Source organism: Apus apus, chromosome 17 (assembly GCF_020740795.1).
Source record: "Apus apus isolate bApuApu2 chromosome 17, bApuApu2.pri.cur, whole genome shotgun sequence".
NCBI lineage: Eukaryota > Metazoa > Chordata > Aves > Apodiformes > Apodidae > Apus > Apus apus.
The window spans coordinates 12,386,128-12,413,491 of record NC_067298.1 but is presented as its reverse complement, the minus strand read 5'-3'; the positions used below and the strand labels follow the sequence as shown (position 1 = coordinate 12,413,491).

At 64.6% G+C, this 27,364-nt stretch overlaps 4 protein-coding genes across 7 annotated transcripts; 1 reads left to right on the top strand and 3 right to left on the bottom strand.

Moving 5' to 3' along the window:
• The first annotated feature begins 138 nt into the window (after positions 1-138).
• On the top strand, positions 139-2,672 carry MCRIP1 (MAPK regulated corepressor interacting protein 1). 3 transcript variants are annotated; one of them, XM_051634798.1, is made up of 5 exons: positions 139-418; positions 487-605; positions 713-811; positions 915-980; positions 2,444-2,672. In XM_051634798.1, the coding sequence occupies exons 1-4, from the start codon at positions 411-413 to the stop codon at positions 977-979; spliced, it is 291 nt and encodes a 96-aa protein (XP_051490758.1). In that variant the 5' UTR covers positions 139-410; the 3' UTR covers position 980; positions 2,444-2,672. The 3 variants fall into 3 exon arrangements, with proteins under 3 accessions (XP_051490758.1, XP_051490757.1, XP_051490755.1); XM_051634797.1 differs by lacking the exon at positions 2,444-2,672 and adding an exon at positions 1,255-2,241; XM_051634795.1 differs by lacking the exon at positions 2,444-2,672 and having other exon boundaries at positions 915-2,241.
• Positions 2,386-14,733, bottom strand: GCGR (glucagon receptor). The gene is made up of 14 exons (XM_051634793.1): positions 14,577-14,733; positions 8,733-8,897; positions 8,448-8,544; positions 8,197-8,304; positions 7,914-8,035; positions 7,711-7,817; positions 7,435-7,588; positions 7,186-7,345; positions 7,032-7,092; positions 6,733-6,802; positions 6,464-6,552; positions 6,216-6,354; positions 6,068-6,109; positions 2,386-6,000 (listed from the first exon to the last, which is right to left on the bottom strand). The coding sequence occupies exons 2-14, from the start codon at positions 8,784-8,786 to the stop codon at positions 5,701-5,703; spliced, it is 1,503 nt and encodes a 500-aa protein (XP_051490753.1). The 5' UTR covers positions 8,787-8,897; positions 14,577-14,733; the 3' UTR covers positions 2,386-5,700.
• A 1,939-nt stretch (positions 14,734-16,672) lies between these two features.
• Positions 16,673-23,312, bottom strand: SLC25A10 (solute carrier family 25 member 10). 2 transcript variants are annotated; one of them, XM_051635071.1, is made up of 11 exons: positions 23,205-23,312; positions 20,604-20,723; positions 20,401-20,515; positions 20,279-20,327; positions 19,874-19,915; positions 19,563-19,606; positions 19,035-19,105; positions 18,851-18,943; positions 18,520-18,597; positions 18,364-18,420; positions 16,673-17,798 (listed from the first exon to the last, which is right to left on the bottom strand). In XM_051635071.1, the coding sequence occupies exons 1-11, from the start codon at positions 23,292-23,294 to the stop codon at positions 17,697-17,699; spliced, it is 861 nt and encodes a 286-aa protein (XP_051491031.1). In that variant the 5' UTR covers positions 23,295-23,312; the 3' UTR covers positions 16,673-17,696. The 2 variants fall into 2 exon arrangements, with proteins under 2 accessions (XP_051491031.1, XP_051491032.1); XM_051635072.1 differs by lacking the exon at positions 18,851-18,943.
• Positions 23,313-23,697: 385 nt separating this feature from the next.
• MRPL12 (mitochondrial ribosomal protein L12) lies at positions 23,698-27,342 on the bottom strand. The gene is made up of 4 exons (XM_051635087.1): positions 27,020-27,342; positions 26,817-26,894; positions 26,555-26,689; positions 23,698-24,035 (listed from the first exon to the last, which is right to left on the bottom strand). The coding sequence occupies exons 1-4, from the start codon at positions 27,302-27,304 to the stop codon at positions 23,919-23,921; spliced, it is 615 nt and encodes a 204-aa protein (XP_051491047.1). The 5' UTR covers positions 27,305-27,342; the 3' UTR covers positions 23,698-23,918.
• Between the last annotated feature and the right edge of the window lie 22 nt (positions 27,343-27,364).

Below are 27,364 nucleotides of genomic sequence, written 5' to 3'. Positions count from 1 at the left end.
GGCGGGGCCTGCGCGGGGCGGGGCCTGCGCGGGGCGGGGCCTGCGCGGGGCGGGGCCTGCGCGGGGCGGGGCCTGCGCGGGGCGGGGCGGGGATCGGTCCCGGTGCCCGCCTGAGGGCGCGGCCGGGGCGGGGCGCAGTGACGTCATCATCCAGTGACATCACGGGGCGGGGCGGACGCTGCGGCGCTTCCGTCGCGGCCCGAGCGCGATCGGAGGCGGGAGCCGGGCCCAGGTGAGGGGCGCGCGTTGCCATGGCGACGGGCGGGGGGCGGCCCGCGGCCTAGCTCTGGCCTGGCCGCCCTCTCCTTTCTTCCCGCAGCCGCGCCGAGCCCAGGACAGCCCGGCCCAGCCCAGGACAGCCCGGCCCGGCCCAGCACGGCCCAGCACGGCCCAGCCGCACCGACGACACCATGGCCAGGTGAGCCCCGCCCGGCCCGGGCCCAGCCGCGCCCTCGGGCCCGGCTCAGCCCCGCACTTCACTTCCAGCTCCCCCGTGTCCCGCGTGGTCTACAACGGCAAGCGGAGCGGCGGCCCACGCTCCCCCGGCGCCGGTAGCGAGATCTTCACCCCGGCCCACGAGGAGAACGTGCGCTTCATCTACGAGGGTGAGGGGGGAATGGGGGCTCCCGGCGCTCAGGATGTCCCGGGACTCGGGGGTCCTGGCTGTGGCCGGCCCAGCGCCCGGGCCAGCCCCTCACCTGTGTCCCCGCAGCCTGGCAGTGCGTGGAGCGTGACCTGCGCAGCCAGATGGGCTCCGAGCGCAGCCTGGTCGAAGAGTATGTGGAGAAGATGCCAAACCCAAGCCTGAAAGGTGAGAGGGGTGGGGGACACCTCCGGCTCCTGCTGTAGGGGATGGCCAGCCCCAGGGAGCCTGGGAGGGGGGCTGCGATGCACTTCTCCTGTCATCCCTGCAGCGTTTAAACCTGTTGACCTGGGTGATCTGAAGAGGAGGAACACACAGGATGCAAAGAAGTCCTAAGGCGAGTCCTCCGTGTGGATCGGCTGGTCTCCTAAGGTCCTCAAGCAGATTTAATTTGAGATTTTTGTGTTGATTTCCTCCTCTGGTCTGTACTTCCCAATGCCCACGGGAGAGCCAGTCAGCTTTGGGGCTGGCTCTGAAGCTTCCTGAAATCGGAGATGCTCACAGGGGCTTGCTGAGGGTGCCCAGAGCCTGTGCAAAGGATTCTAGCCCCCCCTGCTCACAGCTTCCTCTGGCCTCAAGCTGTCCTTCCCCACTTCATCCTGGTCTCACAGATCTCCTGCTCTTCTCCATCTCTGCCCCTGGTGTTTGGGTATGTGGGCTCTCTGGCCCGCGGCAAAGCGGAGCGGCTGCGCGGTCGATGGAGGCAGCACCAGTTCTCGGCTCCCTCAGGTGCACGGAGGATCTGCTGGGGCGGGCAGGGGGAGAGGGAAGGAGAGCTGGTTCTGTCCTTACGCTCGGGAGGGACAGCGAGACCCCGCAGCTCAGTGCCCTCCTGCAGCTGATGCCAGGCAGGTCCCCGCGGCTGCTCCTGCTCGGGGGCTGGTGTGGGGGCCGTGTCGGCGCCGCCCGCGCTCGTGGGTCCGAGGCCGGATCCTCAGGGTTAGACTGGGCCGGGTCCCCGCGGTGCTGCAGACCGGGCTGCTCCCCTCTCTCTGCAGCTGGGGACACATGGGGTGTGGGCGCTGCCCCAGCACCCTGGGTGTGCTCAGAGGGGGGCTGGGCTCGGTGCCCGCGGCGCTGGGGCAGCCCCGGGGCAGGTGGCAGCAGGGGGGCAGCTGGTGCTGACTGTGCGGAAAGCAGCTCGCTGGCAGCCTGGCCCGGGCCGTGCCAACACCATTTTCCAGACGTGTGTCCTTGGGGGAGACCTGCCCCCCCCAGCTGGCGGGGCTGTCAGCGCGGGGGCTGCAGCCGCCAGTGTCAGTCGCCCCGGGGGGCTCTCCTGGGACCCTCATTCCTGGCCAGGCCCAGTGGTTTCTGCATCATCACCTCTGAGCGAAGGGGAGCAACTGGGTTGTCCCCCCGTCTGCGCCGTGGGGAGTGGTGGGAGCAGCCCCCCACACCCCTGGGGGCAGCTGGCGGGGAGGGGCCAGGAGGGGGCTCTGCCCAGCACTGGTGGGCTCCAGGGGGTCTGGGGGAAGCCGTGGCTGCCATTACCTTTCCTCTGTTGAGTCGTTGAGCTGTACTGTTCCCTTTTCTTGTTTTTTTTTCTGTTGTCTGTCACTTGAGGAGTGTTGTAAATAAAAGCTGGTGTCCTTTTGGCTCTGCCTCCACCTGGCGCTGCCTCAGCCGGGCGCGAGGCCCGTCCCTGCACTCTTCCTGGCAGCAGAGCAGTGTGCCAGGGCTCCCTGTCCCTTTCCAGGTCTGACCAGGTCCCAAGGAAAAGTAACATGGAGAGCACAAGCTGTGTCTTCTTTTTATTTTATTTATGTATTTATTTTATTCATTTTTTTTTCTTTCCAGAAGGGATTCTGCCCTTTCACGTGCTCTGAGCTCTGGAGTTCACAGCACCCGTGCAGCCGGGTGCTGCGTGCTGGTAGCACAATGCCCTTGGGGCTGGCAACCCTCATGAGCCAGCATCCCAGGAGCTGTCGCTGGACCAGAGATTTAAATGTTGAGACTATTAATACACTCGGATCCTCTTCCCTCATCTGCCTTAATGGCATTTAAATTATACTTTGCATTGCTAGCATTGCTCCTCAAGTGCATCTCTACACTTAGCCATGACCCCTTTTGCCCCTCATCACCAAAACATTCCTGGGGCATGCTGGGACACACTGCCTGGTTCTGGCGTGGTGGGTGTGGGACGGGCTCTCTGCAGTGCCCGTCCTGCTCCTGGGGAGCCACAGAGCTCATCTGGGGCCATCCTGGGGGCTGCAGTGGTGTCCCTGAGCCCCAGGGCATGTTGGGGGTCAGGCAGCCCAACCCCACCAGCCTCTGCCTTGTTTTTCTTGTGGCTTGGGTGCTGTAGTGCTGGAGGTGAAGCCGTTCCCTGAACTCTAATGAAATGTTGTACAAAAATTGTTCTATAAACAGGCCATTTTTATAAAGACTAATAACAAACTGTGGGGTGAGGGCAATGAGGCTGCAGCAGAGTGTGGCGGTCGGGGGGGGGAGTGGGGTGGGCCCTGCAAAGGCCGCAGGCCAGGGACACCAGGTTGTTTACCCGTAAAAACCGGGGTTTATTTTCCTGGTGACTCGGACAGGGTGGTTATCATTAGATTAGAGGGTGGGAGGAGCAGCAGGATGTGTTGGATCATTGAATTAGGCAGTGGGCAGCGGGCACGGCAGGAGCTACTTAGCAGACCAATTTGTGCCGCGCAATTCCTGTGATAAAGTGGGAGTATTCCTGCCAGTGCCGTGGCCCTGGGGTGCCCCTGCCCAGGTGGGCTGGGGAGGGCAGCCATGTAGTTCCCCAGAGTGACACCCCCCAGGGGCAGGGAGGGACTCTCAGTGAGGGCTTTGTCCTCAGCCCTGGTGGGCACAGCTTCTAGAAGCTCCACAGTGATGGGAAAGGACATGGATGGCAGTCCCATGGGAGCTGCGGGCTCCAGGGGAATGGCTGGCCCTGTTCTCTCTCTCCAGTGGGCTCCAGTGCAGGCAGATGTGGGGCTCACATGTGGGTCCCTGGCACCAGCAGACACTGGCCCTGCTTGGGGCAGTGACCAGCACTGCTAGCCCTGACCCCAGCCCTTCTGCAGGCACAAGACTGTGCAGGGACCTGCCACCCCAACATGTGGTGCTGGGGGGATGGACCTGGGGTGCTGGACCCAGCTAGCCTGTAAGCAGGACAGTGGGACACAGCAAGGGGCTGTGGGGACATGGAGCAGTGGTGGGGACACAGTGCAGCCACAGGGATATCCCATGGGTTGAGACTGGCTTGGGGTCCCCTGAGGGTCCCCATCATGGTGTGGCAGATGTGGGGCCCTGGTATGTCACCCCCCTGGGCAGGGCCTGGGGGTCCCCATGCCCTTGGCACTGTGGGGACAGCCGGGCCCCAATGGGGTGTCTCAGGGGGACGACAGTGGGGTGTTGCCACGGCAACGCTGGAGCAACAGGCACAGGGCCCGGCGCCGCGTGATGACCATATTTACCTTCCCAGAAACCGCTTCGTGCTCCAGCAATTTGACTCAATTAGGCTCGTTACCGCGTCAGGAGGCCACAGTGACGGCAGCGGCCGTGGGGGCCAGTGGCTCGGCGGGGGCTGCCCTGGCCAGCCCTGTGGCTCTGGGCTGGCTCCATCCCTATCCCCATTCCAGGCAGACCCCTGCCCCTCTCCCCTTGCCCACTCAGCCCCACAGTCCCGGATAACATGTCCTCACAGCGCTGCCCCATGGCCCGCGGCTCAGACCCTCGGCCCCGCAGCAGTGCTGCCCCAGCCCTTCAATGCTTGCTGGGACAGACGGCAACTTGTCAAGTAAACAGAGGAAAATTCCTGTGTGCTCAGCCCAGCAGCGTGGGGCCGGCGTGTGGACATGGCCTCCCCACGCTACGCCAGCCCTGGCAGTGGTCTGGGACCCCACAGCCCCATGGCTCCCTCGTGCTGGCTGGCGTGGGCAATGCTGGGCAGGGTGGGACTGGGGGGATGGCCGCCTGCCCAGTGCTGCTGTTCACTGCGTGGGGCCGCCTGGGCACGGCTCCAAGTGCTCACCCTGCCTGGCACATCCCGTGCTGGGCTGTGCGTGGGGTCTGGGCAGACAGGGACCGTCGTCTGTTCAGAGCCAAATGGGGCCGCCCACGATGGGTGACGGGCAGCGCCCAGGGTGCGTGGGGCAGCCAGGGGTCACGGCAGGGCTGTCTGTCCATCCTTGCCGCTGCCCCCTGTGGGGCAGGGTGCTGCTGGCTGGGGTGTGCACAGCTAATCCCTGCACACCAGGCAACTGTGGTGCCCAAAGCCACGGCATCCGGGCTTAGCTCTCATGTGCGCAGCACAAGCCTCTTAGGGCCCTGCTCGCTGCATTCCCCCAGCCCCGATAACCGGCCTGGCCGGTGGGCACAGGGCACCCACAGCCCCGCACCCCACGGTGCTGCCGGCAGCTGCTGCCCAGCCATGGCCTGGGCCGGCTCCCAGGAGAGCGGGGGTGCCGCGGGCAGAGCCAAATGATTTAATTAAGGGCTCCTGGCAGTGAGAGGACAGAGCCGATTAGCAGATGGAGCAGAGTGTGTGCTGGAGGGAGCCAGAGCCCCGGACAACAGTGCTGCAGCAGCGGCTGCCCACCTCGGTCCCACTCACCTGTGGGCAGGCAGGGGGGCTGTGGGGCAGGCAGCGGGGCTGTTTTCAGGTGCCTGGCTCCCTTCTATGGCTGTGGCCGTCCCCTGTGGGTGCCGCGGCATCCCCGGCGCCCAGAGCCCACAGGCTGGTTACGGACAGAGAGGCGCACGCGGAGCTGGCCCTGCAGCCCAGCACGGGCCCACACCTATTTACAGTTATGACAGATAAATTACAGCACTGCGCAGAGGGTCGCGAAGGCGCACGAGGCAGCACCACAGGATGAACCCCCCCACCCCCACCCCCACACACAGACCCCCCCGCCCCACAGATCCCCTCCCCATTGAGGTCCAGATCCCCTTCCTCACCCGCAGCCACCCCAGCTGCCTCCACCGTCCAGTGCCCATTGTCCCAGGGTCCTCACTGGGGCGGGAGGGGCTGGGGAGGGGACGTCGCTGCCCCGGCCGGCTCTTTCCGCAGCTGGCTCAGCCCTCCCGCTCCGGCTGTGGGCTCAGAAGTGGCTCTCGGCCGTGGTCTCGGGGAACTCGTAGCAGTGGTGCCGGTCCCCCAGGGCGAGGGACTCGGTGGTGCTGCGGCCGGTGGTCTCGAGGTAGTGGGTGCTGGGGCGCAGGGTGGCCGGGCCGCGCCCCAGCCCGTTGCCGCAGCCGCCCACCACCAGCTGGTGCTTCTCGCAGGTGCTGCCGGCGCCATTGCGGGCGCTGGGCGCGTGACTGTAGGTGTGCTTGTACTCCTCCGCGAGGTCCTTCCCCAGCTTCCAGCGCTGCCACCGCTTCAACAGCTCTGCCTGCACCTGTGGGCAGCTGCCATCAGCCTGGCCTGGCCCCCCGAGCTGCCCCCTCCCACACCGTCCCGCTCACCTCCTTGTTGACAAAGCAGTAGAGAATGGCCACCAGCATCCCCTGGGCAGAGGGAGGAATGGTGTGAGAGGCGCATGGCCAGACTCCCACCTCAACTCTGGTCTGGTCCCTCCCAAGTCAGAAGGTCTTTGCGGAGGGGCCAGCTCACCTGGAAAGAGCTCAGGAAGAGGTCGAAGAAGAGCTTAACATAGCGGAGGGTCCCCTGGGCATGCTCGTCTGTGATGAAGGCAAAAACCACTTCGTGGATGCCCAGCAGTGGGATCAGTGTCAGTGTGGACTTGGCCAGCCTGCGGAGAGGGCCCCGTCAGCGCCAGGGGCATGGGGTGGTGACACAGGTGTGTGCACCAGCATGTGCACACCACGGGGCTGCTGGCCAGGGCTGTGCCCACCACACACCTGAACTTGTAGTCAGTGTAGCGCATCTGGTGGGCTCGGAGCTTGGAGACCAGGATCTGGATGATGCGGATGAAGATGAAGAAGTTGATCTGCAATGGAGCAGAATGAGCTGTGAGGGACAGGGATGGGCAGGGATGGGCAGGAGCAGACAGGGGCAGGCAGGGTGGCTTTGCCCCCTGCCCACGGCAGCTCCTTTTGCAGCAGGGTCAGGGCCCTCACAGACACTGAGCGAGGGGCTGCGGAAGGCAGAGTCATGGCCCCAGACTCACCAGGATGGCCAGGAACACAGGGAAGCGAAGGATCCACCAGATGCCCATGTTGTTGTTGGTGGTCCAGCACCTGCAGATGGGGGGTACAGGGAGGGCTGGGCAGCCCCTCAAGAGGGCTGCTGCTAGAACCTGGTGTGGCATTGGCAGCTCCAGCCAAGCCCAAAACCCTGCTCCTTACATGGGTTGATGGTGTGGAGCCCCTCTGGGCCTGTGACACTATACCCACCACCCCTCAACATGTCCCACACCCGCCCACCCCTGCCCTGCAGGCTTCAACCTGCTTCAGGGGTGGTACTCACTGGATGTTTTCGTAGAGGAACTTGACGATGACCCAGGGGATAAGGAACAGCACAGGCGCCCCTGGAGGGGGTTGGGCAGGGGGCCGGTGAGGCATGGCAGGGCCAAGGTTGGGGTTGGGGGACAGGGACGGGCAGCCAGCCTACCCGCACTCACCCCAGCCAATGCACAGGTAGAGGGTGAAGTAGCTCCTCTCGGAGAAGACAGCCACCACCAGGAGGTTATGCAGGTAGATGCCTTCCACCAGCAGCCAGCAGTAGTTGGCCACGATGCCGTACTGCATGAAGACGGTGGCTGCCCGGCAGCCTGCGGCTGCCTGTGGGCAGGGGACAGGGCTGCAGCATTGCCCAAGCCCCCAGCCCCTCCAGCTCCACCTGCCCCATGGATCCCAGCCCCAGGCCTCACCTCATCGCTCAGCCAGATGTGCACATTGTAGTCGTCAATCTTGTCGCTGTAGTGGGTCTTGAGCAGGGCGTCAATGACCAGCACGGAGACGCCCTTCAGGATGAAGGAGGCAAAGAGGTTCATGTGGATGTAGTTCCTCATGCAGTGCAGCTTGCTGCGGAGGTGATGAGCTGCTGTCAGTGTCCAGACCCCTGTCATGGCCCCACTTGCACCCCCAGACTCCCATCATGGCCTCCCCATGCCCCCCAGCCGGGCTGCCATGCCCACACCCCCTACCTGAAGCCCAGCAGCAGGGCCAGGGCGAGGAGCAGCGCGCACAGTGACACCGAGTAGCCCACAGTGTACATCACCTTGAAGCTGCCATAGGTCTTGGCAAATTTTTCCTGGAGAGAGAGAGATAGAGAGAGGAAGCAAGTGAGGGCAGGGGCAGGCAGGGCAGGAAGGGACCCTCACGCTGTCTGCCCCAGAGCTCAGCCCACCTGTGCCTCCAGGTCCTTGGCATCAAGCTTACACTGTGTGGCATCACGCAGGGACTGTCCCTGGGGGCCTGTCACCCACTGCCCATCCGGCCCGCAGGTCTTGAAGACATGTCGGTGCTTCACTGCGAGGGGACGGGGCGCAGGGTCTGCTGGGGCCACAGCCAGCGCCGGCACCGAGCGCCGGACCAGGCGTGACAGCCTGGAGCAGCATGTGCACACACGTGTGCATACACACCACACGTGCACACACACGTGTGCTCACGCACCCTCATGCAGCCGTTACCTTTCTGGTGCCAGGGCAGGAACCAGGGGCAGGGGACGCTGGCGGTGCTGTTGGGCAGCGTGTCAGGCCAGCAGGAGAACTTGTCAAAGGTGCGGTTACAGACCAGCTCTGCAGAGGGACAGGACATGGCAGCACCCTCAGCTTCACCCACACCGGGCATCGGGACCCTGTCAGACCCTCTGCCCAGGTCTCTGTCCCCCTAGACCCCATACCCCTGGTCCCCATGCCCCTGACCCCACGCCAGCTCTCACCCGTGGGCGCAGGCAGGCGGCTCATGTTGCGGTGGCACTCCTCGCTGTACGCCTTCCAGCTCTCGAAGAGGAAATCTGTGATCTGGGCAGAGGGGCCCTGGGGACACAGGGGAGGGTCACCTGTGCCATGCTGTGGGCCACTGTGCCAAGCAGGACAGTGACCCTGCCTCTGGGATGGCCATGGGCAAGCACAGGCTAATGAGCCATGCCCTACCACATGGTGCTGTGCCGTGCGAGGGGCTGGTGCAGGGCACAGCACCACGGTGTGGGATGTCCCATCCTTACCTGGCAGCAGAGGAGCAGCAGCAGCACGATGCTGAGGAGATGAGGCTGGGACATCCCTCCTCCGGGCCGAGAGCCGCATGGGGAGCAGTGCGGGGCCCCGGGTGTCCTACCGGCCCTCGGCAGCTCCTCTGCCCTGGTGTCGAGGGCCCTGGCGCGTGGGTGACCCTGCACAAGATGCTGGGTGATGGGGCCGCCGGCAGAGCCCGGGATGCACGGCTGCAGGCAGAGCCAGCCACGGTCACGGCACCATGTCCTGTCCCCGTCCTCGCCCGACCCTGCCTGGCTTTAACGTTCCACTGGTTGTTTGTGTGTTTGCCCATTAGGCTGAAGAGCCGCCGTGTACCTGCCACCTCCTCCCCAGGCTGGCACTGGAGCCGCAGCCTCATCGAGCCCAGACCAGCTGGCACAGGGCAGAACCTCACGGCTGCCTCTGGACCACCCACGTGTGAACCTGGACTGGGACCCTCCCCATACAGGTGCTGGTACCCCTCAGTGCTGAGCCTCAAGAGCCTGGAACCCTGGCAGCAGCCAGGACCCCTCCTCATGCCTGAGCATCATCTCAGGGCAGGGGCTGCCTTGCCCCCTGCCACTTCCACAGGAGCCTTGTCCAGCAGTGGAGGTGGCTGGGTCCCTAGGATGCCCCTGCAGGGTGGCCCTTGGGGTGCCCCATCCCTGTTCCTGGTCTGCCTGGCCACAGCACGCACCCAGGATGGAGGTGGGCATGGAGCTGCAGGCATGGCTGCCAGCGCTTGTGTGGTTAATCATCAACCCACGGGGATCCCTGGCCCATGGGGCTACCATGGCCCCAGCACCAGCTCAGCCTGGCCTTGCCACTATGGCTCCATCACCCCCAGAGCTGGCGAGCAACGTGGAGCCTGGTCTGACATGGCAAAACCCGGGAGCTCCCACGCAAAGTCCGGCTCACGAGGTGCCGTAATTCCCTGCATCCCCCTAAGCCGGTTACAGGGCTCCTGAATGGGATTTGGGCTCTGCCGACAAGGGGCCATTCTGACAGCAGCCCCATGGCACAGCACAGCTGTGGGGGATGAGGGCAGTCATGGGGGGACAGGGACAGAACAGACACTAGTGCTGGTGCGACCACAGACACTGCAGCATCACCCCCCAAGCCCCCCCCCCGGCACCGGCCAGAGTGCCGTGCTCCCGGGCCAGCCATGACTCCCAGGGCTCGCCGCTCGGCCCGAGCCTATTTTTATCCCTGGGAAAGTCATGTTTCCTCCATGCAGACCCACTCGCCATGTCGCAAGCGGCTGCATGAGAAGCTCATTAATCAGCGTGTGGGGCTCCAGATGCAGCTCGGGGAGCTGGACCTGCCGGCGCGCGCCTTATTTAGACAGTCCCGGGGCAGAAGGAACCATCTCCTGGGACAGACCACGCTGGGTGGCCTCTGGGAATGGTGGGGACCTTTGGTGGGTGCCCACTGGCCACCTGCACACACCAGCATCTTTGTCCCCGTCCAGCTCCACACCAGCATCCCTGTCCCCCAATCCCCCTGTCCCCAGCCCCACCTGCCCATCTGACCAACTGCCCGTGGACTGGCCCCGTGGGAACCTCCCGGTGCCCATCCCCTGCTCCGAGCATCCCTGCCCTGGCAGTGTGTGCTCCTCCAGCAGCAACCCTGCTGCCAGCCCCTCCACCCAGGGAGCAGCTTTGGGGCAGAGGTGTCTCTATTTTTAGCTGCCTGCAATGGGATTTAGCAGTGGGGAGGCCTCTGCCCCAGACTCCCCCTGGGTTGGCAGCGGCTCCCCCAGCCCAGGGGCCTGGCCAAGCTGGGCAGACTGCACTGGGTGAGGGGTCCTGGCGCAAAGACGGTCACGCTCTTTGCCTCTGGCACGGGGCTCCCCCTCCAGTGGGGCCCTGCCCAGGCCCTTTGCCCCAGCAGCACTGGGCTGGACCCTACTCCCTGTGCCAGGGACCCCTGGCTGCTTGGCCACCCCACGAAGCGCTCTCGGGGACACGGGCTATTTTGAGCAGCCACGTGGGCATGCGGGTGCAGCCACGGACCAGTTATCCTGGGTTTGGTGCAGACGAGCAGTGGCAGGGAAGAGCTGTAGCCCTGTGTGTCCAGGACAGTGGGGTCTGGGGCATCTCGGACCACCGGCAGTACCGAGCACCTCTCAGGAGCTGGAACTGCCCAGCATTGGTGCCCGCAGTGCTTGGAGCAGCAGTGGCTGCTGGCTGGATGGGCCATGGCTGCCAGTGCCAGGCGCCCCTCTCAGCCATGCCCACTGCTGCAGGAAGGACCCGGCTCCGTGACACCACCTCCCCTCATCCTGCTGTGACTGCCCAGTCCCTGGTGCCACATTCTCTGCCTCAGCAACTCTCTCCCAGCTGGGGCCAGACTTTGGGAGACCCTCTGCCACGCTGAGCTGTGGGTATCTGGTGCGGGCCCTGTGAGTGCCTGGGCCAGGCCCGCAGCGCCGCAGTGGGAGCACAGGGGACTTTTGCCCCACGCTGGCGTTGGGCAATGCAGTGTCCTCATGTCACGGCTCTGCGGCTGCTGACCCCCACAGGGGCCAGGCTGCAAACACCCGGCACTGCTCTGCAGCCGTGCAGGGGAGACCTCGGCCTGCCAGGGAGAGGAGGGGAGAGGAGGGGAGAGGAAACAGCCCCGGGAGGGCTGTGCTCAGCAGGGAAGGGTCAGTGCTGGCAGCCCACATGCTGGTGGGGGGGAGACAGAGGTGTTGGATAGGGGCACCATCATCTATACTTGGGCTGCTGCCACTGCTGTGGCATTGCACCAAGCCATAGGGAACAGATGGGAAAAGGTGTGAGTCACGATTTTGTCCCCACTCATGGGTGTGCAGCCCCTGCATTGCCCCATGGCACCTCCTGTTCCAAAGCTGACCTCTGTGTCCAGCTGAACGCCCAGTCCTGCCCAGGGGAGATTCCTCCAGGATTTTTCCACCCCAGCCAGCGCCCAGCCTTGGCTGCCATCACACGTGCAAGGGAACAAGCTCCACATCTGGGATCCCTGCAGCCAATTGCCACATGGATCAGCAGCTCCATGAAGCCTCCACAGGGACACTCATGGGCATCTGCAACGTGACCTGGGAGCGCCCTGGCACAGCCTTGGCCCTGCGCAGCGCCGGGAGGCTGGAGCAGCCCACCACAGCCTGGTCCCTCTGCCCACCAGCACAGCTCCACGCCTGGCACCCCTTGCTCCAGGGGCAGCAGTGGGGGCTGTTCCCTTCTGGACAAGGGATTAGCCCCCAGTGCGCTAATGCAGCTCTTTCCACGGCTGGCTTGGCTTTGAGCTCAGAGTTACAAGCCAGCGCGGCAGGGGCTTCAGCACTTGGCAGGGGAGGGGATGGTGCAGGGCCAGAATTGATGCAATGCCAGCACCAGCCTGGCACTTGCAGATGCTGCTCCAATTTCCACCCAGGACCATGGCAGGCAGGACCAACGGTGGGGAGATTCAGGAGGTCTGGTCTGTGTCCCCCTCTGTGTCACTGCCCTGAGCCTGGGGACACGTTCCACTCCTCACGGTGGCTCCAGTTCCCCTCCATGAAGTGAGTATCAAGAACTTGGGCAGCAGAGGAAGAGCTGAACAGGCTGGACCTGCCCTCGCAGTGCGAGACCACAGCTTGTTTGCACAGTGCTCCATGACTGTGGAAACACTGAGCAGCTCATGGAGAGAGCCAACGTCACCAGGCACCAACGATGTCGGGTTGTGTCACTCTGGACCAAGAAACCCTAAACCAGCCCTGACAGTGTTTTCGTCAACAGCAGCACAGGATACAAACAAGCAGCACTCACCCTGTGTCATCAGGACAAATGCTCTTTGCATCAGCCCCTCCACAACTGCCCCACTACGGAGAGGGACAGCCAAGGGCACCCGCCCCGTTCCAGGGAGGCAGTGGGGTCTGCAGGCAGGGCTGGGCAGCCAGGCAGTGCTCAGATAACCTCAATGCCCCACAGGCTCTGGCCCTCGCTGAGCTTGAGCCACACAGCACCTCGCTCCTGGCTCAGGAAAATGCATTTTTCTTGTTCATCGCGTTGCATGAAAACCCACAAAACACAGGAGGATACACAGGGGACACAATGTGACACGTGTGGTTAGCATGTCATGGGGGAAGCAGAGGACTGGGAAAAGCCTAGGAAAAGGTCAGTGCAGACAGACATGTGCATGCATGCCTGCACCAGGAGCTCAGCACCCTCCCCAAACCTGGTGACAACCTCCTGGTGCCTCACCCAGCAGTGAGCATAAACCCTGCTCTGCTGCCGTGCAGGTGTGCAAGTGGCACTGCACACAGCAGCCCTGCCGGGCAGGGGACCTGGCAGGGTCCCTCCCTGTCCCAGGCACCTGCAGCACCTGGGCACAGCTGCCACCAGCTGGGTGCTGTGTGGTGACACTGGTGCCCTGTGCCCCCTGGTGCCTGCTGCTCCCTGGCATGTTCCCCAGAAGCCCTGGGGCTGGGATAGACAAACAAGGACAGGGGCTCTGGCCACAGGGAACACAGGACAGGGCAGGATGCAGTGGAGGAGCTCAGATCGGTCATCCCATTTCTGCTGCATCCAGCTTGCCCGGAGCCTGCCTGTCCTCTGCTTCTCCCTCTCCTCCGCCAGGCACAGCGAGGTGCAGGGAGCAGAGCTGCTCTTGCTGGCTGGTCTCAGCCCTGCACTGCTGGTCAGGGCTTGCGGTCACATTTTTTCATTAACTATTTTTAATCCACATTTTGCCTCTTCTCTATTGAGCCTTTTCTCTTTTCCCTTCTCCAGGCAACAGAACATAAAAAAAACCTGCACCACAGCGTGTGGAAAGGAGCGGGGATTGGTGGGAAGGGCAGGAGCTGGCAGCTGGGGCGGCACTAACACGCCGAGGAGGGGTCCTGCGGGCCCTAAATTTCCTGCTGCTGCACAAATAAAGCAGACGAAATCACAGGGGCAACAACTGAATCTGGCACGGGTCAGGACACCCACCATAAGCGCTGCCGAGTGCTGCGTGGGGCAGGGCGGCTGCACCGCGGAGCCCGGCGAGGCGATGGGGCAGCGGATGCCCCGTCCTCTGCCCGCACGGCCGCCGGGGCGCGAGCGGAGCCGGATCGGCACCGGCACCAGAGGGCCCGGTTCTCCTTTCCCGCCCCGAGGGATCCGCCGGCCGGGAAGCGCAGTGCCAGGCAGGGGCAGCTGCGTTGGAGATGCGCTTGCAACCACGAGAGCGGCAAGGTCACATACCCAACATGTCCAGGTTAAACAAAGCCATTTACCAACACCGTGTTGACACAGCAAAGCTCGGGACAGAGTCACAAAGGGCACTCGCCATGGGCCCCTGCAACACCCGCAGAGCTTAGGGAGCTGTGGGAAGGGTGGAAAAGTGGAAAAGTGTCCACTGCTTCAGCTTCTCAGCAAGAAAGTCTCAGACACTGCTGTGCCCACGGCAGGGAGACCCCGCGAGCACCACCCCGGCGAGGAGCTTCTCCGGGTGATGCTCCCAGAGTGTGAGAGCCCGGCTGGAATCACTGGCCCGGGGCTCACACCATCCGCGGCAGCAGCCTGGGGTGTCGAGACGCCCAAGGGCAGAGCTCCTGCCCGGGGATACCAGATATAGCGGCTCCAGCGGGGAGCGGACACAGGCAGCGGGACCTCCGCGGTCGGGACAGCCCTTGCCGAGGGCTCAGCCCCACCGGAGCGGGTGCCCAGCACCGGGAAGGCTCCGGGAGCTGCCGCTCCGGGCTACCGGGGCTCAGGGCGCGGCCCCGGGGATGCGCAACGACCACCCCAGTCCGCATCCACACGACGGGGCGCACGGCAACGCGCCGGGAGGGAGCCCCGAGGCCGCGAGGACAGGCGCTCCCCCCCCTCCCTCCCCCCCTCTCCCCGTACCTGTCGGGACTGGGCTCGCGGCGGCTCCCGGGCGCATCTCGGAACTGGCGGGGACCGGAACCGTGACCGGCGCGCTCGGCCGCTCCGGCGAAAAGTTTTGCCGGAGCCGCGGCGGCGGTAGCTGTGGCGCCTCGGGGGGAGGGACCGGGGCGGGGGGAGGGGCCGCGGGCGAGGAGCCGCGTCCCACCGCCCCGCTCCTCCCGCCGGCATGTGGGGGGAGCAGCCCGGTGCCCCCCGCCCCGCCCGGCGGCGTCGGCCCCGCGTGCTCCGTGGTGCGCCCCGGCCCCGCATCACCGGCGGCCGCGCGCGGGAGCTGCGGGAGCGCAGGCGCTTGTCCCCACCACCGGTCCCCGCCGCCGGCTCCTCCGCCCCGCCCCGCTCCCGGGCACCGGCTGGGCTCTGCGGCGGGGGCAGCTGGACCGCCCCGGCCCCCGAGGGAGCGGGACGGGGGTACCCGCGGCTCGGGGGACCGGTGCAGGGCTCTCCCGTGGTTCTCGGGGCTTTCCTTGCAACTGACCCCCGCAGGCCCAGCCCCCGCCCGTGCGCGGAGCCGGACTCGCCCTCCCGCAGGGACCGGCACCAGCCTCCGCCGCGCAGCCGGGAGCGGCCTCGATCCCCGCGTTCCGGCCGCCGCCGGCGGGGACGGGTCGGTGTTCGCTGTGCTCGCTCCTGCTGCAGCACCAGGTAAACAAGCCCCGGCGCGACAGCGCTCGCCCCGGGCACCCCCGAGCCCCTCGGTCCGGGGCCGCAGCGTGTCCCGGGCGGGTCTCCCGGGCGCCGCCCCCCGCCCTGCCCCGGGACACAAACGTATTTACCGGCAGCCGTAGCTCCTCGCGAGCTGTAACACTCGGGCACGCCGAGCTTCCTCCCACCGGCCAGCCCAGCCTGGAGCCCCTCAGCCCGTGCCCCTGCCCGGGTCCCACTCTGCTCAGCTGCCCACGCACTTGCAGCCCCCCCGGCCGCCCAGGCACACACCAGGGTTTGTGGGTGCCTCGACAGTGCCGGGGGGTTGGACCCACAGCTGCCACCCTGGAGGCAGTCCCTGCACCCCTCCAGGCCAGGGGGAGGCTGTGGATGAGGGGGAACAGGCCCACTATGGGCAAGGGGTGACTGATGGGACCCCCCGAGGCAGCAGGGTCTGGGTCTCATTGTGCCTGGGCAGAAGGCAGGAGGGGACCCGGGGGGCCAGCGAGCCATGGCAGCACTGACACAGCTGGCTCAGGCTGCTGACAGTCCGAGGCCGCTCTCCCGATGTCAGAGATAAGGAGTCTCCTGCGCCGCTGCCGGACACTCTGTGCTCCAGGCTGTCTCTGGCACACACTGTCCTGTGGTGTGGCTCTGTGGCAGGAGGGATGTAAGAAGAGGGTATGTGGGACCATGGCCTGGATGCAACATCCCTGTCACCAGCTAGCACAGGGCTGAGAAGAGCTCTGGGCTGCTGGAGAGTGGTGGGCAGGGCAGGGCCCTGCAGCTCCATTGCTCTCCTGCTGCTCCGTGTTGGCCTCTCCCATGGGCACAGAGCAGCACCCGTCAGCCCTGGGAATGGTGTGGGGTGGGCAGGGGAACGGCCACCTCTGGGGCGAGGCCACCCTCAGGAGGGGAGAGCTCAGCTTGCCCACACTCACCTGCCCATGGCCATCACACAGGGCCAGGCACAGAGACAAAGCAGCCATGCCAGCCAGCATCATTAGACTTCGTTAAGGTGACGAGCTTTCACTTCTCTGCAGTGCCAGGCTGGCTCTGTTCCGCTGCCGGAGCCCAATTAGCATCACAGGCAGGCAAGCAGCTCCCAGGAAGAGCCAGGGGTGGGCAGTGCCCTTGGCTGAGACTGGGCACAGCTCAGAGCAGGGCTGGCCCAGGGTCTCCAGCCCACAGCTCCCTGCTGGGAGGGTGGGACGTGCTGGGCACACAGACCCTTGAGGCTGTGGCACATAACAGGGTGAAGCCAAAGCCCCTCTGCTTGATGCAGTGCCCAGGGGGGCCCAGCCTGGCCCTCCTCCCTCCACTACTAGGAAGCTCAGCTCCAAGTGGAGCCATCCTGCAGCAGAAAGGGGCACAGCATCTCCCCACCCCCCTCAGCAGGACACCAGGCCCTGTGCTTGTTCCACTCTTTAATATATAATAAAGTCACAGATATTCCAGTTCTTTGATCCCTTGGGCCACCATGCCCAGGGGTGCACACAGCAGAGGGGCTGGTGCCCACAGCCCCCTGTGCAGGATGAGGGGGTGGGGGGCAGCATTGGGGCAGTGGAGTTGAAGCCATGGAGCAGTGCTGGACAGACACCCCCACCCCAGGCCCTGGCAAAGGGTGAGCGAGTGCTCCAGCAAGCACTGCCAGGCCCCCCACCCAAGCCAGGGCACAGCAGCCAGCCCCACCACAGGCAAGAGCAGGTGAGAAGGGCTCCAGCCTGTGCCAGGGTAGGGGAGCCAAGTGGCTGCCCCTCACCTGTGGGGTTGGCTCTGTCATCATTGGTATGAGGCACAATCCCTGAAAAGCCCAGCAGCCGTTGGGTGCTGGGGAATTTTGGCCAAGCAGAAAGAAGCAGGGGAGGCTGGGAAGCAGAGGGGGGAGGCTGGGAGGCAGAGGTGGCAGTGGAGGAGCACACAAGGCCAGAGGTACTAAGGTGTCTCCCCTTGCTGATCAGCAGAGGCTGGGAGCCAGCCAGCCCCAGCCCTGCTGCCCCAGCACAGGCCTCCCCTGAAGCATGGTCACTGGCTCCCCAGCCCCATGGGCCCTGCACCAGGCACGAAGCCCAAGGTCTGAGTTCCCCCCCTCCCCGGATCTCTTGTCCCCCCAGGACAGCACAGTCCTGCTCCTGGAGGCACACAAGTGACAGGGCTGAGGGAGGGAAGGGTAGAAAGCAAGAAAAACCCAAAACCAAGAGTGCAGAGGGGGCAAGAGGCCCAAGAATATCCCAGAGGTAATGGAGGTGCTGAGAATGGGCATGAGAGAGGAAAAGGCAGTCTGGGAGTGGCTGCCACAGGCACTGGAAAGGCACAGGAGTGGGGATGAGGGACAGGGAGCGGTGCTGGCCCCAGACAGAAGAGAGGGACTCTGGGATCCCAGCAGTGACCCGTGTGCTCACCCCCCGGGGCGAGGCAGGGTCCCATCCCTCCTGCTCAGGTGATCACTTTGATCCCAAAATATTTGCGCAGCTGTTCCAGGAAGACAAAGGTGAGGACGGTGTGAGGAATGAGCCTGATAGCAGCAGGAACAAAGCCCTGGAAGGGGACAGTGAGAACAGGGAGAGTCAGCCTCTGCCTGGCCCTGGGCTTCTCTGTCAGGGCCCAAGGTGCCCAGCAGCCCGGCCATGGGAGCCGCCGCGGGGCGGGGAGCCTGTGGGACGGGCTGCACGGAGCTGCCACCCTGGCTGCAGGCACAGGGGAGGGAGGCACTGCAGCCATCGCTCTGCACACCGACCCAGCGTCAAACATCAGCCCCTCCATCCCAAACACAGCAGGGCTGGTGTCACTGCTCCATGAGCAGTCTGGGCAGAACGCACGTCAGGTCCCACAGCCCCCGGCTCAGAGGGGCTGGACGCTGCCCGGGGAAGAGAAGCTGTGACAGGGAAACTGCCTGACTAGCAGCAGCTGGAAGGAACCTCAGGAGTGAAACCCCTTCCCAGGGGTCCTCCCAGGAGAGAGGCTGAGCAGCCGGGTGACTGCCGCAGGGCCTGAGCTGGTCAGGAACAGAAAGAGCTGCAGAGCTGGGGAGGCTCCTGCCCTACCTCTGTTCCCAGCCTGGCCCATTCTTCCCCTCCCGCCCATCCCACCCACCCCCAAGTACCTTGTAGAAGGCAAGGGGGCCGAGCTTGGCAGTCTCCATGGCACAGTGGGCAACACCCTGAAGCGAGAAGGAGAGAGATGAGGTGGTGCTGGGGGACAGGCCCATGCACACAGGGGACAGGAGCAGCAGCAGAGGTGTGCAGGACAGGCCACTCACCCGGTACTCGCCCTGGGAGTTCATGAGACGGGTCTTGAGCACATCCAGGGGCTGACACAGGAATGTGGCACATCCACCCTGGGGAAGATAGCAGAGTCAGCAGAGCCAGCTCACTAGGAGACCTGGGTGCCAGCAACTGCCATGGTCACCAGAGAGACCCAGAGCCCTGCTGGGGCCAGACCCCTGGCCAGGAACCCCACAGGAGCCTCAGTGCCTGGCCCTGTTCACCAGAGCCCCAAGAGGCAGCTCCAGCAGGCTTGGCCAGGGGTCCCAAGCTCAGCTGCAGACAGACCCAGCCCCAGGCTGCCTCCCCGCAGCCAGCTCTGCTCACAGCAATGAAGCTGGCCAGGAAGTGAGTGAAGATGTTGTCTGACAGAAACCCAGTCGAGAGAACCAGCTGCTTGGCCTGGTCATAACAGGAGAGCTGTGGAGACATGGACTATTAGTGACACATCCCCCCTCCTTGCCATGCCAGGGACTACCCCTGCCCCCACTGCTCAGCAGAGCTGTCCTACCTGCCCAATGGTGACAAGGGCCCCTCGGCTGGATGCCATTGTAGCTCCCGAGAAGAGTTTCTTCAAGCCCTCTGTGGACAGACAGATTGGGGTCAGCACAGTCCTGGAACATTACTTGCCCTCCCTTCCCTGGGAGCCCCCTTCCCGGTCTGTGTCCCAGACTGCTCGTACAACAGCAAACAGGCTACAGGAAAGGAAAACCCTTCAGAACAGCCCTACCTCCCCCCCCCCGGCCATCTACCCCCCTTCCCACCTGCTCCCTCACCAGGTCTCTCATTTCCACTGGGGTGTGGGCTGGCTGCCAGGCCCTGCCTGGCCCGTGCCCCAGGCAGATGCTGCCAAGGTGCTGGGAGGTGCTGGACCCTGCCCTGGCCCCACAGCCACCCTCTGTCCCCCCGACCTGCCCTGGCTGGGTAAGCACCCACAGCAGCTCCCAGACATTTCCCTGGGCCACCCCTGCCACGGCTTCCCGGTGCCAGCGCGGACACCTCGGGCGGGCTCATGCTGCCCTGGCTGGCACAGCCTCACCTTCCCGCAGGACACGGTACATGCCGTCCAGGGCGTGAGAATAGCTGGCAGGAGTGAGAAGGGAAGATGTCAGGTTCCGAGGCTCCCCAGCACCCTGCAGGCAGGCAGCTGCAGCCCTCGGGGCCGCGCACCCGGACCCGGACCCCAGACCCGAACCCCAGAGCCGGTCCTGGTCCCAGTCCCCCCGCCCCCGGGCCCGCCGCCGGTGCAGTGCTGCCCCCCCGCGGCCACGCGGAGTCCAAGGCCCGGGAGCCTCGGTCCTCCCGGGAGCCCCAGCAGCCCCCACCCCACTGCCCCGGCCCCCCACTCACTTGCGCCGCAGAGCGGGTGGCTGCTTCACATCGTTCTGCATCCTGGAAGGCAAAGCACCACGGGGTGAGGCAAGGGCGGCTGCTCTGCTGTCCCCCCCCAGCACTGGGGACACACCTGTCCCTGCTCAGGGCAGAAGCAGTGGCCCAGCAGACAGGCTGTCTGCAAAAGGACAGGGAAGCTGCTCCCAGGCCCACACCCCGTGAGGGCCACACAGGGGGCTGGGGCCCAGGGCTGTCACACTGGATGGCAGAATGACCCTGGGCTGTCCAGAGCTCCCTATTGGCACTGGGCCACTAGCCACGGGGTAGCCTGGTCATGGGAGATGCCAGAGCCCAGGGAGTGTCCCCCACCACCCCTGCTCCACACGACAGCCACAGCAACACCAGGATGCAGGCAGAACTGACCTGACATTCACCATATCTGCTGGGGTCCCCACAAACCCGCCAGTGAAACCTGCAGCCGAAGAAGAGCTGGTCAGGGGGCTCCTCCAGCCTAAGGGAGCTGGGGCAGAAGGGCCCTCGCTCACCTCCCACTGCACCCAGTAGCACTTTCTGGTAGAAGGGGGGAGGCCCCTGGCCGCCCTGGCCCAGGCGGTCCCTGGCAGTCTCATAGATGGCGAAGCGAGTCAAGGAATATGTCATCTGGAGCAGAGGGAGGATGAGCCGCGGCGTCCCCGGAGCGCTGCCCCGGCGCAGGGCAGGCTGTCAGCCCCAGGAGGGCAGCACTCACCTGCCGGCACAGCGAGGCGCTGAGCCCGTTGTAGAGAGCCAAGAAGCCGTCAGTGCGGATCACACGCATCGCCATCCCCATCATCCGCATCTTCACCTCCTGCTGGGTCTGGAGGTGGACCTGGGCAGAATCCAGCAGTGTCAGCACACCATCCCAGAGCTGGGCTGGGCAGGAGAGTGCCAGTGCTCCTCAGGGTTACTTGTTAGCACTGCACAAGTATCCCACGCTTCAGAAGTACTTAGGAACTGGCTGGGCCCAGCACCAGAGGGCTGGAGGCGGGCAGAAGGGGGAGTGCGGAGGAACCTGCCCACAGCACCTGCCCAGCTCAGTGGCCTCAGTAGTGGCCACAGCTCCAAGGAAGGCCCTGGGGCATGTTGGGGCAGGAAGATGCAGAAACATGCAAGCAAATGAACAACCAGTGCAGGTTTGCTCGGATGGTGAATTTGTGACATCCTGATGCCCTGTCCTCCCCATGGGAGGTGACGACTTCCCCTCCTGCTCAGCCACAGGAATCACAGAAGCAGGAATACAACCCCACAGCCCAGCTCACCAGCTCTGAGTTAGCTCCCTGGCACAGCCTGGCACAGCCTGGCACAGCCCAGGCACTCCCCTTCCCACCACAGCTGCCAATGCTTCCCACCATCACCGGAGGAAGCAGCAGCAGGACTGCAGGGGCTGGTTGGGAAGCAGGAGCCTCATGGGCTGGTGCCAGGGCAGGTTCTGAGCAAGTCCACTCGGCCCCATGCTGTGAACATCACGTGTTGGTCAAAGGGCCCAGGAGGTAAAATTAAAGAGAGCAAAGGGCTGCTGGCCTGGCTCCCGTTACAGATGTTCCAGCATGGCCGGGGCGTGGGACACACAGCAGGATGCTGGGAAAGGCTGCTCTCCCATGTGGGGCAGCACCAGGGGTGCAGGAAGGGACTCATCTTCCACTCCTGCAGGTGGACTTTGGACATCAGGAACCAGAGCTGGCAGTGTGTGGGGGAGCTGGGCAAGCAGCAGCTGGGCAGTCCAGAGCAGAGGGGCTGGGCAGGCAGAGCCATGTCCTGGGGAGGCAGGAACTGGCAGGCAGGGGAGGAGCTGGGCAGCCCTGTGGTCACTGCCGCAGGCAGCAGCCCTGTGGGCGGTCAGGGCCAGCTCAGGGGCTCCAGCAGGGCTGTGAGCACCCTCCAGCCAGGCTGGCTAGGGCCTCCCACCAGGGCCAAGGTCCAGAGGTGCAGCAAAGTGCCCTCGGCCCCCTGCCCTGCCAGACCGTGAGGCTCCTCGTGCTTCTCCACATCTGGCACCAGCCCCTGCTGCGGGGGAGCTCTGGGCCAAAGGCAGGTCCCCACGTTCAATATTCAGGTGTCAACCCCCTGGCAAAACCAGCCCGCTGGCCCAGGTTGCTCCCAGCCACAGGGGCTGTGTATGGGGACGCAGCCCAAAAGTCACACCCGTCACCCTGGCTCAGGGACAGAGGCAGACCTAAAGGCATGTGCCAGACTAATTCCCTTTCTTAGTGCCTTGCCAGGGCATCCTACGCGAGCTCCCACGGGCTGTTAGCCACCTCTGCTGGGCAGGCAGGGCCAGCCAGCCACGGCAACCGGCCGAGCACTGGGAACAGGCACCCCCTGCCAGCGCTGCCTCCTCTCCTGGGTCTGCACATCTCCCCGGTGAGGTGGGAAGGGGCTGCGTGTCCCGAGCCTCACTCCCGGGCACGGCAGGCCTGGGCTGGCTGTCCCGCTCCCCCTCCGCAGCCGCCCGGTGCCAGGCTTGGCCGGCGCACAGGGCTCCGGGCAGCGCTGGCGCTCGCCCCGTCCGTGGGCGCTGGCAGCGCGGGGCTGCGCGCGGCGCCCTTTGTGCGGGTGCAGGGATGCCAGCCCGGCCGCGGCGCCTGGGTGACATCTCGGCCTGAGGACACGGAGCCCAGTGGGCTCGCGTCCAAGCCGGAGCCACCGCCGTGCCACACGAAGGCGCCTGGGCAGGTCTGGCCCCTGCACCCCACAGCCCCCAGAGCTGCCACCCCAGGCTGCAAGAGCCCTCAGCCCCACAGCCCCCAGCTGTGTCCCCTCAGACCCACATTTGTCCTCTCAAACTCCTGCACCTGCCCCCGGACCAGGCACACGTTCCCTCAGCCCTGTCCCCGGGTCGCGCCGCCCCTATCCCCTCTCCGCCGACCCCACAGCCGCTCCCTGCCCCCAGAGCCGGCCCTTCACAGCCGTCTCCTCGCAGTCGGCCCTTCGGCGCCGCACCCCCCGCAGCCGGTCCCCCTCCTCGCACAGCCGGTTCTTCAGAGCCGCCCCCCGCCTTCCCTAGTCCCCCCCAGGCCGTTCCGCGGTCTCCCCCAGCCGGTTCCCGGTCCCCAGCCGCCAGTCGCTCCCCACGACCCCCCGCAGCTGTTCCTGGTCCCTCACAGCCAACCCCCCCGCCCCTCCGCAGCCGCCTCCCCGCCCCTCCATCCGCTCCTGCCCCCTCTTCAGCCGTTCCCCTTCCCCCCGCAGCCGGTTCCCGGTCGCCTCCAGCCAGTTCCCGGCCCTTCCCAGCCGATCCCCGTCCCCCCGCCGCTCCACCCGTTTCCCCGCAGCCGCTCCCCGGTTGCTCGCCGCCCGCCCCTCCCCTCACCTTCAGCAGGTCCAGCGGGTGGGTGCAGCAGGCGGCTCCGCAGGACGCGAGGCCCCCGAAGTACCAGCGCGACACGCGCTGCTCCGCCATCGGCGCCGCTCTGCGCGCGGCCGCGCCCCCGCCGGGCCCCGCCCCCCGCCGGCCCCGCCCCCCGCGGTACCGGGGCCGCCACGAGCCCCGGGGCATCGCCAGCCCCGGGGCATCGCCACCAACCCGGGGGCACCGCCACCAACCCGGGGGCACCGCCACCAACCCGGGGGCACCGGCGCCAGCCCCGCGTGGCGCGACCCGCCAAGCGGGTGAGCTCTGATGACCTTGCGTTTCAGGAGCGCGATTCGCAACCCCCGCTGGCAGCTCCCCGTTAATCATTAGCAGAGCCTAATTAACGGGCAGATCAAACCACCCGCTTCGCATCCCATGGAGGCGGCAGCAAGAAAGGAGGAGGGGGCGCTGCTGCGTGGTGCAGGACCAGGGTCTGATTTGGGAGAAGACGAACCGTTTTACAGCTTTTTTATGGGTTATTTATGAAGGTAAGAGTTCATGGTGGCGACAGGGCCGGGCAGGGCCCTGCCGAACCGTACAGCATCCCGGTGCCTCGGAGCCTTCCCGCCGCACGGCCGGGGGCGTCTCACGCTCGGAGCCGGCCGGAGCCCGGGCCGGCAGCACTGGGAAGGCTGCCATCATGCCAGTCCCTCCATGGTGGGACCCAACTCCCTACTCCAGAACCACAGTCCCTCCTGCTGCCTCCAGCGCCGCTTTGATCTTCTCTGCTTCCTCCTTGGAGGCATTGGCCTTGATTTCCTGCGGGAGGGACTCCACCAGCTTCTTGGCCTGTGGGAGGGACAAAGTACGAGACTTGTCAACTGCCTTTTACTAACGAGATTAACAGATCAGAGCCATGAGCCTGACCTCTGTGGACCAGGGGAGCTCACCGACTGCTCTGAGCCCCCAACTTTCACTTGAACTGCAGCATATCCTGACATCAACCTGACTGCAACTGACAGCACCTCCACCACGGCCCCCAAGACCTTCCTCAGCAAGGAACTGCCCATTAATTCCTCCCATGACATGCATGGTGCTCCCAGACACAGCCTGGGACACAGGCAGAGCCACCAGCCTGGCTGGGCAGATGTTTTTCAGCCCAATGTTTTGGTTCACATATTTTTGCCAGCGGGGAGGAGAGGCCGTCGCAGGGTTTGGACACGGTTGGGCAGGAATCTGCTGCACTGGGTGAAAAGGAGCTCCAGCAGACCGTGCTTGACAACACAGCCTGGACATTTCCAGGAGCTTTTGTACAAATATTGGTGCTGTGGTACTGCAAGGTTTGAAGCAGGCTGAGAAGCTGCTGAACTGACAGGGGCTTCCTGCAGTGCTGCTGTACCCGGGGGTAAAAGCCCCTGCTGCAGCCAGATGCTCTTGCCCTTACACCAAATGGCAGCAACAAAGCTCCAGGGCTCCTAAAACAAACCCTGGGGAGGCTCCCAGGGCAGATCCACTGTCAGCTCCACTGCGGCACCACAGGTGTCCAGCACCCAGCACTGACCACTGCTGGCAGAAGGAAGGTGGTGTTGGATTCATTCCTGTTGGCTGCAGTGAAGATGGATCCGTGGTGGCAGCAGACGCTGGTTTGGTGGGTCAGGCTGCCCCGAGGCCAGGACTGTGTCCAGCAAGGAGCCTGCTCTGGCTTGCTGAGACAGGGACAGGCAACACAACCCAGGCTGTTCACCAAGACCCTTGCTCACTGGTGCTGAACTCAGTCTTGCAGCTGCTCCCAGCGCCCAGCAGAAGAGCAGGGCCCAAGCCCAGCTGGATCCACAGGGACAGCTGGGGCAGAGACAACGTGCTCCTGATCCCACTAGAGCACACACGGACGCAGCCCTGGCGGGTGACGACACAAGGTGGGATCAGCTCCAAATGTATTCAAGAGGGGCAAACGGGCTCAAGTCTTGCTGCTGCTGAGCACACACCTCAGCATTTCTGCAGGGCTGCCCTGTTCTGGTTGCACCAGCACCCGGTGGCCATAGGTGTCACCAGCAACGCCTTCCTCCACACCATGAACAGCCCAGCAGGCCAGGAAGAGATCCCCTGCAAATCTCATTAAACACACCTCAATGGGATGGCAATAACATTTACAACAATAATGGATAATCTCCTCTTTGAACACAACCTCTGTCGACAGCACCAGCAGCTGCTCTGTGTGCTTTAAACACAACTCTGTAAGTCACACTTGGCAAAGTTCACCCACGACAAACTGCACCTACCAAGCCTGGGCCTGCATGGGACGTGACCAGCTCATCTGACAGGTTCCATCCACCCAGCCAATTTCATTTAGTGATAGTTCCCCAGACAGCTTTTAATTATCCCCTGACTGTGTCTGTTACAGGGTTCTGGTGTGTTAACGTTTGCTTGGGACTGATAACAGATATACAATTGCCCAAGTCACCAAGCTGGTGGTCAGTTAATCTTCCCAGTGGGCCAATGAACCTCACAGCTCTACCACCAGCTTCTCTGTTATCAAACTGTTTCCTGTGCAGTGTATTGATAAGAATGGGGCAGATGATGTTCTGTAGATCTGTCTGATATCCTGGGCTACAACCAAGAGCAGATTTCACAACACTCCATTTTTCCTTGCAACTGGATAAAAAGAAACTGCTATTAGTCCCAAGATAGGAAAGCATCACCCAGTGGAGAACTGAAGCAGGTGAAATGCTGCCTCAGCAGCAGCAGATCTGTTGCCCTTTTCTGTCCTGAGCCCACATCCCAGCTGAAGGATGAGCTCTGACCTGCACAGGGCTGGGAAGAGCCCATCTCCTCGCAGGGAAACAGAGCAGGAGTCACCTACAAAACAAACTGCTCTGAAAAGGGCTGGAAATATGTACTGCAAGAGATGTCAGTTAGAGAAACTCCTCTAAACTCACAAATACATTTGCCTTGAAAAACCTTTAGGGAAAGGGAAGGCAAATCAGCTGCAGTGAGGAATCCTGGCTGCTCCTGAGGTCTGCAGGGAATCCACAGCAACTCATAGATCTGGAGAAGCTGAGCCTGGCACTGAGGCCTTTGCTCTGAGCCTGCCTCATCCCACTGCTCCTGCTCGGGGCTCAGCTGTTGGGACACCCAGCAGAGCCAAGAGGAAACAGCCTCTGGACAAACAGACATAACTGACTCCTGCTCTGCAGCTTGTGTGCATCCCTGTGCCCACGTGTGTGCGCAGGCAGGCTGCTCTCCTCAGCAGGGAACCCAGCATCCCTTCTGGACACAGGACTGAGGCTGCTGCTTGCCTCATGCTTCAGGACCCACTGGGGGCCTCGGGGACACGGGAGCGGCTGGAGCTTGGGGCAGTCCCTCCTCACCTGCACAAGGTTGATTCCTGGCACGAAGTTCTTCACCTCCTTGATCAGCTTCACCTTGTCAGCAGGTTTCAGCTCTGTCAGCCGGACGGTGAAATGTGTCTTCTCTTTCTTGAGTGGGGCCACCTCCTCCTCCTCCTACAAGCAGCCAGAGCTTGGTGAGGGCACCTGGCCAGGCCCGATGCTCCCCGCGTGTGGGGACCTGCAAGGTTGACACGGAGCCCCCGAGGCCCAACTCCCGACCCGTCCCCGGAGTGCCCGGTACCTGCGCAGCAGCCTGGGAGGGCTGGAGGGAGGCGGCCGCCGCGGGCATCACCGCCACGTCCGGGATCTTCAGGGTCTCCTACGGGAAGAGCAACGGCGCCGGTGGTAGGTGAGGGAAGCCAGGCCGAGATGAGCAGAGCTGGTCTGGAATGAGCCGGGCTGGGCCAGGCCCGGGATGAGCCGGTCCCCTCACTCGCCACCCACCTTGAGGAGCGCGTTGAGGTCGGCCACCTCCAGCAGCGTCAGCCCCGCGATATCCCGCACCAGCTGCCGCACCTTGGGCGAATACTCCTTGGCCGCCGTGTCCAGCGGCGCCCCGGCCAGCGCCTCCGAGCGCCGCGCGCAGCCGGTGCTGAGCGCCCGCAGGCCGGCGGCGGGCCCGGGGGCGGCGGGGGGCGGCGCGGGGGCGGCGGGGGGCGGCGCGGGGGCGGCCCAGCGCCAGGCGGGCGGCGGGCGGCGCGGCAGCAGCGCGCGGGCGGCGGGCAGCATGGCGGCCGCAGAGGACACGGCGGCGCTCTGCCCGCCTTGCCCCGCGCTCGATGGTCCCGG